The following is a 14,741-nucleotide window of genomic DNA, read 5'->3' on the forward strand; positions in this document are numbered from 1 at the left end:
GACTAAAGCTCACTTTACTCCAACCGCTGGACAATCCCTTGCGAGACTCGACTATCTTTTTGTTATGTTTGATTTAATCTTTGTGAAGTAAAGACCAAATATTCAATCTTTGAGGTCTCGTTCGTGTGGTTTTTTACCTCCAAAGTTACCAAAGATTCAATTTTCTGACACTTTATTAGCTCTATGCTAATTGATATTACTACACGGTTCATAATTAATTTTGTGTTTTGTGGAGGTTTGGTTGAGGTGATCGTTCAACACATTTTTTCTTATTAAAAAAAAAAAAAATCCCAATTTTTAAAGTAGTGATATTTTTTGCCGCCTTAGGTACGGCATCTCTAGGGTTGGCCCAAACAAATATGATTAATCCAAATTTTAATATAAATTTTCATTTTCGTGACCAAAAGTCTATTTTATTTGGTCAATGATTTGGCAATACTTGTTCTTCAAAGTTTCAAATTAATAAAAAATACAATGTATGTGTAGTTGTACATATGGTTGCTGGTTTTGTACAATTGGGATACCTTTCCTAAAATGATGAGATGATTATCCAACTACTACTTGGAATCATTAGCATTTATTCATATTTAAAAAAAAAGGGTTCTTTATTATTTTTTTTTTAATCTTTTTTTTTTCTAATAAACTATTTGAAGAAGTAAACTAAATTGCTTAAAAGTGCCGATTTGTCTTGTAGATGTAGTTTGAGGATTTAAAAATATTTAGATCCAACAACTTTAATTTAATTTGAGATGACATGTATTGCACCATATTATTAGGATTAAATATAATTATAATTAGATATTGTTAAATAGTAAAATAAGAACCTCTCGTATTTCTCAAACTAATTGGCGATTATCTCAACTAATTTGTCTTTTTACTTCAATAAAGACAACCCGTCACACTACAAAATAAAATAAAAAAAAATAAAAAAAAAATGTCCAAGCTTTGTTTTCATTAAGAATTTGTTTATTTTTATATTTTGGATGTAATATGAATATTCATTTGGGGATTTATTTTATTATACAAATAGCCATCGAGCGGGTGCAAATTACAACATCGAACAAATATATCAAGGAACCTTTACAATGCTATAAAATAGTTCGCAACCGCATAAGAAGTGTAAATCGTACTGTATAAATTATATATGATAAACCCGACCTATAAAATATTGATTGTTAAATCAAGGGTAAATTACAAACACTCCTCAGGAATGGTCAATTTACAAAAAAAATTCTCTTGTTTGGATAATTACTTCTACCCCCTCAACTATGTTTTTTTCTCACATCTCCACCCTTATGGTGTCAAATTCAACATAATCATCTAGATTTCGTGGAATGTGCTCTAGTTTGTACTCGTTTTGTGTAAAAATACAGTTTCTGATGCACCACAATCTGATATATAAAGGCCAAAAAACACATATTATGATCATCTTGCTTTAAAATGTAGAGTTCGAAAGGGATAAAACGGGTACAAAGGTGATAATATTCCATATAATCTCGAAGATTCCACTAAATTTGAGGATTTGAGGGGGTGGTGGTAATTATCCAAACAAGAGGGGGGGTTTTGTAATTTGACCATACATCAGGGGGTGTTTGTAATTTACCCTTAAATCAATTATCTTGACTTTCCCTTGCATTTATTCAATTAAAAAAAAAATTCCTTGCATTACCCATTAGTGGATTGAGGAAAATATCTAAGCCCAACGTTTGGCCCAATGGGTTTTAATTCAACTATTTTCTCGTCTTAGATTAGATCATTAGTCCAAATTTAGACTTATATGTACAAATTGGAATAGTGTAATTTATTGTTTGTTCTTAACGATTCCTGATTCGGATGTGGTAGACTTAAAACCCTTGTTCAAGTCGAGCTTTATATCTTATCGAACGGAAATCTATGTTAAGTTTGGTTCGTTAATATATTACACTTTCTAATCGGGCTCGAATTCGAGATAAGCAGTCAGCGATTACAAATCAACTATTCTCCAAGAATCGAACCGATTCCTCTTGCGTTGCATATAAGCAACTTCAAATAATTTTCTAATTATTCGATCTCACACTTAGTAATTTAATGAATAATTGAAAAAAAAATCACAGAGATGATGAACTCGGATGGGAATCATCGTGATTGGGAAGAGAGTAGTCGTCGCAATCCACATCCGCAGGCGATTTGCTGCCATTTCTTCGTTAGTTTCAGCATTTGATTTTATTATTCTTAGTTTAATGCTGAATTAATGATATATATATACTTGTAACAAGAATTTCAATGATAATAACTTACTCAATCAACCAACAAGAAAATGAGTTAAAAAAGTAGTGCACTAATTATAACACTAAGGAATTAACAAATGCATTATGAGGGAAATAAAAATTAGCTTATTAGCTCATAGGATTCAAACCGTTTGATTTGATATTGATAGGAAAGATAATGAAAATACACCACCGACTAATTCCTTCTTAGCTCGAACCTAATGTTAAAGAGGAAGAAAACTTAGCATCACTGCCTGACTTGATATAGTTACACAAGAAGAAATGACAATGTTGTTATAGTCTTAAGGCTACTTGATGAGCTAAGAAATTAGGGCATTAATGGCACCAAGGAATGAAGAAATGAATTAGAATAGGAAAAAAGATTAGCTCGAAACTAATGACGAGAGGAAGAAAGCTTAGTTATAAGCTAATGTCGAGAGGAAGAAAGTTTAACTCGAAACTAATGCCGCCTCAACCAACTATTTCACTTAATTAACTAAGAAGGAAATGATCGATGAAAGTAGGCACTAATAGCCCCAAAGAAATGAAGGAATGTAGAGAACTGATGAAGAAAAGAAGTTTTAAACCGTTTGGGTTCTATTTGGTTAGAGTTTGAGCCCCCGAAAATAATGCCATTAGTAGAGACAGAAATCCTAGTTCAAAACTAATACCGAGAGAAGAAAGCTTAGCATTGCTCGCATGTTTCAAGGCTACTCGACCGACTAGTTATGAAAGATGAAATGCACTTAGTCTCAAGGCTACTCGACCGACTAACCCACTCTTAGCTCGAAGCCAAAGGCGAGATGAAGAAATCTCAGTTGAGAGGTTTCAAACCGCTTAACTAACTCACTCTTGCCTTGAATGTAATGTCGAAAGGAAGAAAGCTTAGCTTACATATTTCAAACCGATTTCATATCTCATAAATGATAATGTATATGTTCTAACTTTGGTTTAATACAAACTTTTATCTACTTTATTGAATGGCTTTATTATAAGATAATAAAGCTATCACTTTATCATGTTGGTGTTAAAGAAAGAAAAATTGAATAAGCTTGGAAATATTTTGTGGCACAAACGACTATTTTAAATAAATAACAATAATTAAATTAATAGGGAAAATTAAACTTCAAAACAATTCATAAACAAGACTGTCTCATATATCACACATAACAAGAATCATAAATATACGAAATAATTAAATCCAAATTCCAAACTTATACATTAAAAAAAAAGTTGAATATAAATATAAAATAAACACAAATCTTGTCAAAATCCTCAGAAACAAGCGTCCAATACACAGCAACAACAAAGGGCGGCACAACTGCAAATACAAATTAATATTTATTTTAAATATATATTCATAAATAATTTAAAAAAATAATTAATATAATCCAATTAGTTTTATAAAAAAAAAAAAAAAAGAAAAGGATAAATTGGTAAAAATAAAAATATTAATTACCATCCTTTCAAGAAGCCGTCGCCTTTTGATTGTGTGGTAACTGGTGGGGCCTGGCCTTGTTGATCATGACCATCTTTCATCGGATAACCGGCCGGCGGCGGCGCAGCCATGTAACCACCCTGCGGCTCCGCCGGGTATGCGGTGGCTGGAGGCGGATATGCTGCTGCAAAACAAAGAGTTGATGATGATTAAATATAATCCACCTATATATATTTTTATGATATTAAGAGTTGCAACTTCTTCTAGAAACTATTACTTACCTTGATTACTCATGTTGATCTAGAGAGAGAGAGATGTAGAGAGAGAAAGTAAAATCAAAGGCAAAATATGTATATGATCAGTTGAGAGATGGAGAGGAAGTGTATGTATATGTATATGTATATGTGAGTGTGTATATATAGACAGGTGGGGGTGGGGGTGGGGGGGTGGTTGAGGGAGGTGGGGTACGTAGGTGAAGGAACTAAGGAAAGAATCCGATAGGGCGGCGACACCGCGTATAAAGGCGGAGATGGGTGGGGGAAAGTCCAAAAGGAAAACATTTAATATTCAAGGGTATATTACGAAAACCCCTCAACTTAGGTTAAATTACGAAAAATACCCCAACTTATCCATAATTTGCAAAAATTGCCTCGACGTTTGTTTCTAACTTACACCGATGACCGACCCCCTTCTGGTGTTATTTTTCATGGAATTTTTTTGTTTCCTTGGAATATTTCACATAAACCAATTTTATAATCATTTATGATACTTTTTAAAGTCAAAAATTACAATCAGGTGACCTTTACACGGAATCTTTATTCTTCTTAAATAACACTTTCGCAGTTTTTCGTATTACCACTACCCATTTGATAATATTTTTTGTCTTCAAAAAATAGCAGAAAGAAATGCCACTTCAATAGGAGTAAGATCGGTACTTTTCGGGAAATATTTCCTAACATCAAAAAAATTCAGTAAAAAAAAGCACAATAGGGGGTCAAAGTAAGACATAAACAAATATTATGGGGTTTTTAGTAACTACTGATAGGTGGAGGTGTGTTTTTTAATTTATCTTAAGTACAGGGGGTGTTTCGTAATTTACCCAATATTTAATGGGACAGCATCATATTCTTTACGCGTGGATTTGATGACTGGATGTTGGACCAATTTCTTGACTCTCTTATTATTTTTCGGTTTTTTTTTTTTTTTTTGGGTTTTGGATAATATTTTCTAATTATACAATAGTTTGAAAATAAAGAAATTGTAAGTTACGTTAATCATAAGTCATATATGACAAAATCAATCTAGAACTTATTGAGAAATAATACATGAAAAATATTGTTTTGTTTGTTCTTTTGAATTTATGACTACATGCCTATATTTCATTTTTTTTTATCATTATTTTGATAAATGGCAAGTTGTTTTAGTGTAGTGGTTGGTGCTCGTGAAATTATGTGTGAGTTTTTTTTTCTTAAATTAGTTATAAGAGTAATTAGCAATTAATCCTCTATAGTTTGAGTTTTGTGCGCATGAGTCCCTGTATTTTCAATATAAGCAGATGATCTTTGCGTAGTTTGAATTTTGTGTATATAATTCTTTTGTACTTTTTATTAAACAGTTGTAAATAGTCATGTTCATTATGATGAAATTTTTGAAAATATAAGGGGTTATTTGTTTATATTAAAAGTACAAAAAGTCATGTGCACAAAATTTAAATTACAGGAGATAAGTGTTATTTACCCTAGTTTTAATAAATAACTATGGATATTTTTAATGTGGTTTAGGGGATACATTCTATGAAAATCACTCAGATATGTAATCATACATTTATATTTAAAAAAAAATTATATGACGCCACCTTATGGAAATCCGAGTTATTTTTATGCAAACGCCAGGCATTATTCGAACATAAAGAATACCATTAAAAATATTAAATTACCTTTGGTAATCTAAAAAAATTATTTAGGGTGCATTGTCCATGATTTATTGTGTGTTGATGATACAAAGTGTAATTAAATTTTTTTAAGGGTGCAAAGTGTTAAAATGTAATATTTCAAGGATGCAAGGTGGGGTTATATTAAACCCTCTCATAAAATATCTAAGATATTTAAGAGAGTTACTTAAAATAATGAAAATATCTAAATTCATGTGAAACATTTAATCATTTATTTCCGAAAAATAAAAAATAAATAAATAATTGTGTATTTTCTAAAATTGGTGGAGTGGGTGCCTCTCGTAATGGGCCCTTGTTGAGGAGAATGGTAACATGCGAAATAATTCCCAACCACTCCCATAATATTTAAATAATCATTATTAATTTATTTTTATTTTTATTTTTATTTTATTTATTTTTGTGTGGAATTGATTGAGAATATTTTCATGCATGCAATGCAAAAATGAACAAATGAGGTATTAGTATTAATAATGACATTCAATAATTCCTTGTATTTGCTAACTTTATTCAAACAATAATTATGGCATTCGTTGTTCCACTCCATTTTGCTTTTACTAAGTTTAAACTTTAGACATGTTAATAAATATAAAATATGCAACACTTTATTTTGTTAGAAAAATTTCAAAAAAATAAAATTATATAGTGTTTTTCAAATAGAAAATGTAAAATTGGACAATTAGGTGGCCCAATACACAATTAATTCTCCAATAAACTAAGATAGGAACTCAATCGTTTTGTCTTTTTTCAATTGTCAACTATAAAATTGTTGGATTAATTTGTTGGATTAATTAAATAAATAAAAAATCATCAGATCTGGATCTGCTGTTCACAAGGAATCAATTTTTATTGATGTTGAAATTCTCACATATATAACTGTCAGTTGAGCTATACTCATGCGGTCAGCATACTTGATTACGTGTTTCATGAACAAAAAGAGGTCGTTTTTTTTTTTTTTTTTTTCTCTTTATGAGGAGGAAAAGAGGTCATTTTTGGGTAGGCAATCATTTTATAATTGATATTCATTACGTCCAAGAAATGATAATATAGTATCTCCAATAATATTAAATAAATTTTGGTCAATTGAAAATGACTTGAGAAATTCATACGTGTCCAAAATGTAGCACGCAACCACTAGTGAGTAGCACACGTACGTTTACATGAGCAAGATAAATGTTGAGTGTAGATATTACACTCAATACGTTTACTTTACGTTGATCTTTTGTTTAAATTTAATTATATTTGTGCTTTAATTGATTGATTTTGTGTTTTATAGGTGAAAAACGAGAATTAGGTGTCCATGAAGGAAAAAAAATCAAAAAGAAAGAAAAAAGTTGTAAATAAGGAAACAAATCAAATTGGAAGAAGGAATCTCGCCACATCTTGGACAGTGTCCACTATTTCGAGGATATCTCTCTCATACGAACTCCGAATTAGATGATTTTGACGGCATTGGAAAGCTAATTTCAAGGGCTACAATTCTTATTTACACAACATTCCAAAATTCGGACTCCAACATGACACAAATCGACGAACAAATCCTGATGGGGGAAAGTGACGGAAATTGATTCCTATTAGGTTTCCACTACTTCCTTATCAAGAAAAGCCTATAAAAGCAACAAGTCTCTACACCATAAGCACAAAATTTTACACCACAAAACACGAAGAACGAAGATCAACGAAGACTTAAGCATAGTTTTTCTTATTTATTTTATTTATTCTATTTTGCTTATCATAAGAATTACGAGTAGCTAAGTTTTTAATCTAGGATTTTGTTGGAACCCTATGTGGGGATGGTGAACCCGTTTTCTTGAGATTATGCAATTATGATTTTATGATTATTTCTTATACTTGTTATGATTGTTAGTGCATGAACTTGATCAATTTATGTGTTTTATCTGTGATTATTGGGATTGACTCGACAGAGCTATTTTGATAATTAGACGGTAAGTATAAGAACCTTCGAGTAGTTTTCACCGGATGAGTGTGTCAATTGCATGTGGTGTCGTAGACATACAGATATCACCTTAGGTAGCCATTTACGAGACTTGTTAGTTAATGCTTTATTCATAATTTGTTTGCATAGACATATAGTGAACCGTTTATGAATAATAGACTCATAATACACGCGACAGCGGGTTATGAGTAAATTAGTGTCTCGGGTTAATAATCATGAATCATATATGTCATAATTGAAGGGCTTTGGGTGAACAATTCTTGCATAGGGGGAAGATAAAATCCTAGGTCCGTTTTTATTGATATTTTCTCGTGTTTATTTGCTTTCTTAATTAGTTTAATTGTTTAATTGATTTAATTCGACAAACTTGCGTAGGCTGGATAAAAATCATAGTCGTTAGAATTTGGTACTTAGAATTAGATAATTTGAGTATTCCCTGGGATCGACATCCAACTCTCACGAGTCCACTTTTACTACTTGTTTGCGATACGTGCACTTGCGTGTTAGGTATTTAGCACCCAACAATAAACAATATGAAAAATTGACAAATTATATTTGCATTTAATTAATTAAAATGATTAGGATTTGTGATGCAATCAAGATTACATTAGAGATAAATGTGGGCTTTGGTTCTTCATTAAACTCATACTTAATTTAATTGAGCTAAATTCGGGCCGGAGTATATGAATTTGGGCTTTCATAGGCCCAATTAACTTAAGCGAGGTTTTATACCCATAATTATTAATTATTACATTTTTAGCATGGCTTATAATTATGGGACTATTAGTGAGAACCCCCTCTAACATTATTTTAATAAGCATGAGTCCAGCTCCTTTTCCTTTATTAGTGAGAGACCCATCTTTTTTTTATTCTCAAATTTACCCTTCCTCTATTCACTACATATTATACCATACTTAGATGCACTTTTTATTTTTATATTTTAATTTTAATTTTCGTTTATTTATTTATTTCTTATTTAAAAAATTATATTTAAAAACAAATATTTTTTATAACTTTCTATTATATTTTTTAAAAATATTTTTTTAGTATTTTTTTTATCTTCAGCTAAAACAACTATATTTCAATAAAACAACTATTATTAAAACAACTAATGTTAAAAACAACTGTTATTAAAACAACTATATATCTCCAACAACTCTCATTTATCAAAATCAACTATTCTATTTGTTAAATCAACTATTTATTAACATCAACTAAAAGGTAGTAAAAACAACTATATTGTTGTACGAAAACAACTATATTACTGTACGAAAACAACTATATTGTTGTACGAAAACAACTATATTACTGTACGAAAACAACTATATTACTGTACGAAAACAACTATATTACTGTACGAAAACAACTATATGTCTGTAAATAACACCAACACAATTTCAACAAAAAACAAACATCCAATATACTATTGATTGAACATAAATTAGTCTTCAATATAAGAATTCAACCAAAATCTCCAACTAAGAAAATTGAGATTCGAGAATTGGGTTAAAAAAATCAGAGAAGAAGAAGAACCACAACAATCAAAATAATATTGGCGGTGGTCTCTATTGAAATCTCAAACGCAATATCAACCCTAGCGCCGCTGCGTAGTCTCGTCATTCTCCCTACCGAAAACCCTAATACCGTCCATGACGAGAGAATTTCAGGGATGGAGACCGCCTTCTTTTCGCGGCGGTGGAGGGAGGAACGCCGATAGAAGAGAGTAGACGACGACACAAAGACGGAAGATGGTTGGAGATGGCGGCATCGGCAACGCATAGATGGGGAGGGTTGGAGGCGGCGGTTTATAGAGAGAAAAGGGAGAGAGAAATAAGAGAAATAGATATAACGTAAAATAGGTTTGGTTATTTTAAATATAACATAGAAGGACAAATTAGGTATACTAGTAATGTTAAATATAATATTAATTAAAAAATAAATTATTTAATATAAAGTAGGGGGTTCTCACTAATAATGAAAAAGAGGTTATATCCACCCTTATATAAGTAAATGAATTGGGGGGTTTTCACTAATTATCCCTATAATTATTGAATTAGAGAGCCCATCAATTTAAAAGAAGGATCCCAAGACAAATAATTTAATGACGAGTGATTTTTTATTTTTTATCATAACAATTCAAAGAATGGTACAATTTGAGATTCAAGAATTAAAAATTCATTGTTGAATCTCAAATTCTTCAACTTAATACTTTGTTTTTTTTTTTTTTTTTTTTTCATTTTTTAGATTTAGACATATATTTTCTACTACTCGCGAAATAATAAATCAAAATTTCACTAAATTAGAAGAAGCATGTAAATGAATCCGGCTCGTGAACCCTTATGTATCGGATTGATAAAAGTTTGAGCTCGAGTCCATAGGTGTTCATGAGCCACCTTTAATTGTTCGTGATCAATTTTTAAATTTTTTTTTATTATCATAAACTTAGATAATATATATAAAACTATGAGTTGATGTGACATTTCTCTTGAAAATTACCAAAAATAGAAAAAATAAACCATCCCCTTTTATGTATAAATGGATGTGATAAATTCAAATTTGTATTATCTTATAAATCGAACGAAGTATTCATTTAAAGATGAATGTGACAAATAACCATAGTAAGTTGAAATATGTCCAAAATCACATGTAACACACAATTATCTTGTTTTTTTTAATGAATAGTCTAACATAACCATCAACACAAGTTGTTCCAAAAATAATCCAAAAAATAAATTAAATCAGACCCACCACGTACATCTTTTATTAATTCATATTTATTTATTTATTTATTTATTTTATTTATCCCACCTGTCTACACCTTGTTTAAATATTTAAAAGATCAATTCATTAAATCTATTTTTCGAGTATATCCAATACTCCATTCAAAAAAAAAAAAAAAAGTATATCCAATACTTCAATCAAACTAGAAAATGGTGTGATAAGACCAAGCTTGACATCATTAAATTAAAAACTTTATATTAAAATGTGACAATGTGAACTGTATCTCAGCAGCCATTTAAGGAGGCACAACAACAAAACTATATAATAAAAAAAATGTTGGAATTGCAATGTGTCACGTTTAACAAACCTCTAAGACATGTCTCCATCAAATTATTATCTTTTATTGAATTAATTAAATCCTTTACATAATAAGATGGGGTCAATTTTCTATCTAACTTTACTTGGTTGGTATTGTGCCTAATCACTCCATTCCCATCCCAAATACATGTATTTATGTCTTTTTCGCACTACAAGAAAAAATGGCATATCGATATTCTGGCCGCATTTTTTATATTGTCACGAATAGCTCATTTTTTTTTGTTACTATAAAAATGCGACGAACACTTTTTATTGTCACTAAATAGCATTAGTAATACGTTATTAGCAACATGTATACTAATAATATTTTTTGTCTAATTATGTAAAAATTTAAGTTGTCGCTCAAAATATTATTTCTTGTAATGGCGTAAAAGTAGATATTCACAATTTGTTTAAAAAAATAAATAATTACAACTGCCCCTCAACTATGAATCTTCATACACGTCCACCCTTATGGTGTCAAATTAAATTCAATATAATCTTCTAGATTTCGTGGAACGTTCTCTAGTTAGTACTCGTTTTGTGCAAAAATGCAGATTATGATGCAGCACAATCTGAAATATACAAGCCCAAAAACCACATCTTATGATCATGCATCCTGCTTCAAAATGTGGAGCCTGAATAAGATAAAACGGGTACAAAATTGAGAATATTCCATATAATCTAGAAGTTTCCACTAAATTTGATATCGCAAAAATAGACGTGTACAAAGATTCATAGTTGAGGGAATAGTTGTAATTACCAAACATACATAATTTTTTCGTAATTTGATCATATCTCAGAGGTAGTTGTAATTTAGCTAGTCAGTACATAATTAATCCAATCTCATTTAATCCAAACTCATGTGATATAGGTAAACATAGTAGTCATAATTCAATTAGTGGACAAACACAACAAACTGCTATGCGTGAGTGTGTGTATATATATATATATATATATATATATATATATATATATATATATATATATATATATATATATATATATATATATATATATATATATATATATATATATATATATAAGTATGTCCCAAGAACTGCCTAAATTTCAGCCTAACTCCCACCCCACCATAGCCAAAATTTGCAGACATAAAAACCAATTTAATTTAATTCACAGAATTAATTAAAACAAAACACCATTATAGAGAAATGAAGATGAAGAAGAAGATAATAATCCTTATCCCATATCCAGCACAAGGCCACGTCACTCCCATGTTGAAGCTCGCCTCCCTCCTCTCCAACCTCGGCTTCCGCCCCGTCGTCGTCACGCCGGAGTTCATCCACCGCCGCATCTCCCCGCAGATCAATCCCGGAGACGGGATTCTCTGCGTTCCCATCTCCGACGGATTGGACCCCGCCGAGCCTCGGGATTTCTTCTCCATCCAGCGGGCCATGGAGGAAACCATGCCTTCGAATCTCGAAGATATTGTTCGAGGAATTATGATCGACGGAGGTGGTGGGGTTGCTTGTTTGGTGGTCGATTTGCTGGCGTCGTGGGCCGTCGGCGTCGCCCGGCAGTGCGGCGTGGAGGCGGTGGGGTTCTGGCCGGCCATGCACGCAACTTACCGCCTCGTTGCCGCCATTCCCGACTTGATCCGTACTGGGGTTATCTCCGAAAATGGTAAGACAAACTTTCATTATTTATTACCGAACATATACAGTAGAACATCGATAAATTAATAAACTCGCTTAAATAATATCTTTTTCCGGTCGCAACTCGGTAAAAACATAGTAAATTATTGGCTCTATAATTTAATATTTCGCTAAATTAATTTGAATTTAGTTAGTCCTGACTGCATAAATTGAAAGAGGTTTAACTGTAATACCAAAATTATCAAGTGATGTACTATCAAATTATCATAATGTATTAAGTATTTTAAATCTACTCTAAATGTATTAAAGTAATTATTAAATGAATTTGTTAGAAAATAAACACCCAATATGCATATCTCTAAGAATTAATTGCACATGTTTATGCTTCACATGCATTTACTTATATAATTAACTAACATAATTTTATTTACTACATCCATAAACCCAAATTTTTTTTTTTTTGAAAAGATCCATAAACTTATTAGGTCACACCTAATTGTAGTACATACAAAAAAGGAAAAAAAATGATAATTGCTACCAAAATTACATGCGAAAATATGCGTTCAGACACATTATTATTTGGTCTATGAGATGCTACATTTGGTGTAACGTAACACACCAGGTTGTTTTGAACTGTAAATCTGTATAATAAATATCCACTAAGCACACATATACATTAGTGTATGTGTTATAATGTGTAAATCAATGATTCAAGAATACTGAATTTATTTCAACGAGTGTAGCATCTATAAAACCCTATTACTTTTGCATGCGTTTAAGCGATTGACTAAAAAAGATACCTTACTATATTTAGAATCTTTGATATCTTTAAATAAGAAAATTTAAAATCTAATTAATAATTCATATACATATATAAATGTGTTGTATAGATATGTGTATAATTAATAATTGGACGGTCAACTCAACTTATGTGATGCAAAATGTTACTCGTAAGCACTAAGATCTTTAGATTCCACAAAATCTTTAATTTATTAAACAATAAAAATGTGTTGATTGTTTATTTAATTAATGAATTAATCAGGTTAATTATTGATTGCTATTTTTGGAGAGAAAAAAATTTGATTAGGGTTCATTGGTTGCAGGTTGTCCGACAAATCCGAAATCTCGTATATGCTTGTCTCCCAACGAGCCTACTTTAGCTGCAAATGAACTCCCATGGCTTATCGGCTCTTCTTCGGCTAGGGTTTCGAGATTCAAGTTTTGGACCCGAACCCTAGAAAGAGCTAAAACCCTCCGATACCTCCTAACGAACACCTTCCCAAACGAGCTCGACTCGAAAACTCAAAAACCGAACATGTTTCCTCAAGTTCTCGAAATCGGGCCTCTAATCATGCAAGCCGATACAATAAGCATAGCTAGCTTTTGGGAAGAGGATAAAAGTTGTGTGGACTGGCTAGACGAGCAGGAGGCGGGGTCCGTTTTGTACGTGTCGTTCGGGAGTTGGGTTAGTCCTATAGGCGAGGGGAAGGTGGAGGGTTTGGCACTGACGCTCGAGGCTCTGGGGAGGCCGTTCGTCTGGGTGTTAGGGCATGCGTGGCGTCGCGGGCTACCATACGGGTACGCTGACCGGGTGGCGGCCCACGGGAGGATAGTCCCGTGGGCCCCACAGGTCGAGGTGCTGAAGCACCCCGCGGTGGGGTGCTACCTCACGCACTGTGGGTGGAATTCGACCGTGGAGGCCGTGCAGTGTAGGAAACCTTTGTTGTGCTACCCAATCGCGGGCGATCAGTTCTTGAACTGCGCGTATATTGTCGACGCGTGGAGGATTGGAGTGAAGATTGAAGGGTTTGGAGTTGAGGAAGTTGAGAATGGGATTAGGGAAGTTGTGGAGGATGAAAAAATGAGGTGGAGAATTGAGAGATTAAATGAGAGGTTGTTTGGCAAGGAAGAGAGTTCAAAAGCAATGGCTAATTTATCTTTGTTCATGGAAGATCTTGGTGAATAAAATTACTAACTAATTAAATTATATATTTTTGTAATTTTATTTTGATTGGCTGTTTGTTAATGTAATTTTATGATTGTATTATAGTGTGATTAGTTGAATATTTAGTTACATGTTGGTTAATTTGCTCACCATTTTTGTGCTTGTGTGGTGGTGGTGGGGGTATAGTTTAACATTTTAAGAATTAAGACTATAGTCCACCGTCCACCCGCCAAACACGACCTTAATTGAAGATACTACAAACTCTACAAGTTACAAGATTTTTTTAATATTATTTTATATGTATAATAATAATAATAATTAGTAATCAATTCAATGAAAAAAATTGTGGCCGCCCCTCTTGTAGATTCGTATGGGTATCCATCTAGAAGATTTTGTTCTCCTTTAAGCAATCTAATATATTCAAGTTGGATTCGAAAGCCAACTCAAAATACTACAGTTTCTGTGCTTTGAACTTTGGCGAAATCAAACTGGAAAATGGTCTATCGTGGTACG

The 14,741-nt window shown here is 32.0% G+C and overlaps 2 protein-coding genes across 3 annotated transcripts; one reads left to right on the plus strand and one right to left on the minus strand.

The window, feature by feature from the left end:
- Window positions 1–3,352: 3,352 nt before the first annotated feature.
- On the minus strand, window positions 3,353–4,231 carry LOC148765557 (protein CYSTEINE-RICH TRANSMEMBRANE MODULE 9-like). 2 transcript variants are annotated; one of them, XM_088811744.1, is made up of 3 exons: window positions 3,966–4,231; window positions 3,706–3,865; window positions 3,353–3,567 (listed from the first exon to the last, which is right to left on the minus strand). In XM_088811744.1, the coding sequence occupies exons 1-3, from the start codon at window positions 3,976–3,978 to the stop codon at window positions 3,522–3,524; spliced, it is 219 nt and encodes a 72-aa protein (XP_088667870.1). In that variant the 5' UTR covers window positions 3,979–4,231; the 3' UTR covers window positions 3,353–3,521. The 2 variants fall into 2 exon arrangements, with proteins under 2 accessions (XP_088667870.1, XP_088667869.1); XM_088811743.1 differs by having other exon boundaries at window positions 3,706–3,868; window positions 3,966–4,219.
- A 7,492-nt stretch (window positions 4,232–11,723) lies between these two features.
- Window positions 11,724–14,369, plus strand: LOC148765558 (UDP-Glycosyltransferase superfamily protein). The gene is made up of 2 exons (XM_088812018.1): window positions 11,724–12,311; window positions 13,387–14,369. The coding sequence occupies exons 1-2, from the start codon at window positions 11,840–11,842 to the stop codon at window positions 14,247–14,249; spliced, it is 1,335 nt and encodes a 444-aa protein (XP_088668144.1). The 5' UTR covers window positions 11,724–11,839; the 3' UTR covers window positions 14,250–14,369.
- Window positions 14,370–14,741: the final 372 nt, after the last annotated feature.

This window comes from Erythranthe guttata, chromosome 13 (genome assembly GCF_056151865.1).
Source record: "Erythranthe guttata isolate IM_541 chromosome 13, IM_541, whole genome shotgun sequence".
NCBI classification, from domain to species: domain Eukaryota; kingdom Viridiplantae; phylum Streptophyta; class Magnoliopsida; order Lamiales; family Phrymaceae; genus Erythranthe; species Erythranthe guttata.

Coding starts and splice junctions, on each gene's coding strand:
- LOC148765557 (XM_088811743.1), bottom strand. Junction 3,568..3,705: donor GACGGCTTCTTGAAAGGATG/GTAATTAATATT, acceptor TTGTATTTGCAG/TTGTGCCGCCCTTTGTTGTT.
- LOC148765558 (XM_088812018.1), top strand. CDS start 11,840: ATGAAGATGAAGAAGAAGATAATAATCCTTATCCCATATCCAGCACAA. Junction 12,312..13,386: donor TGGGGTTATCTCCGAAAATG/GTAAGACAAACT, acceptor CATTGGTTGCAG/GTTGTCCGACAAATCCGAAA.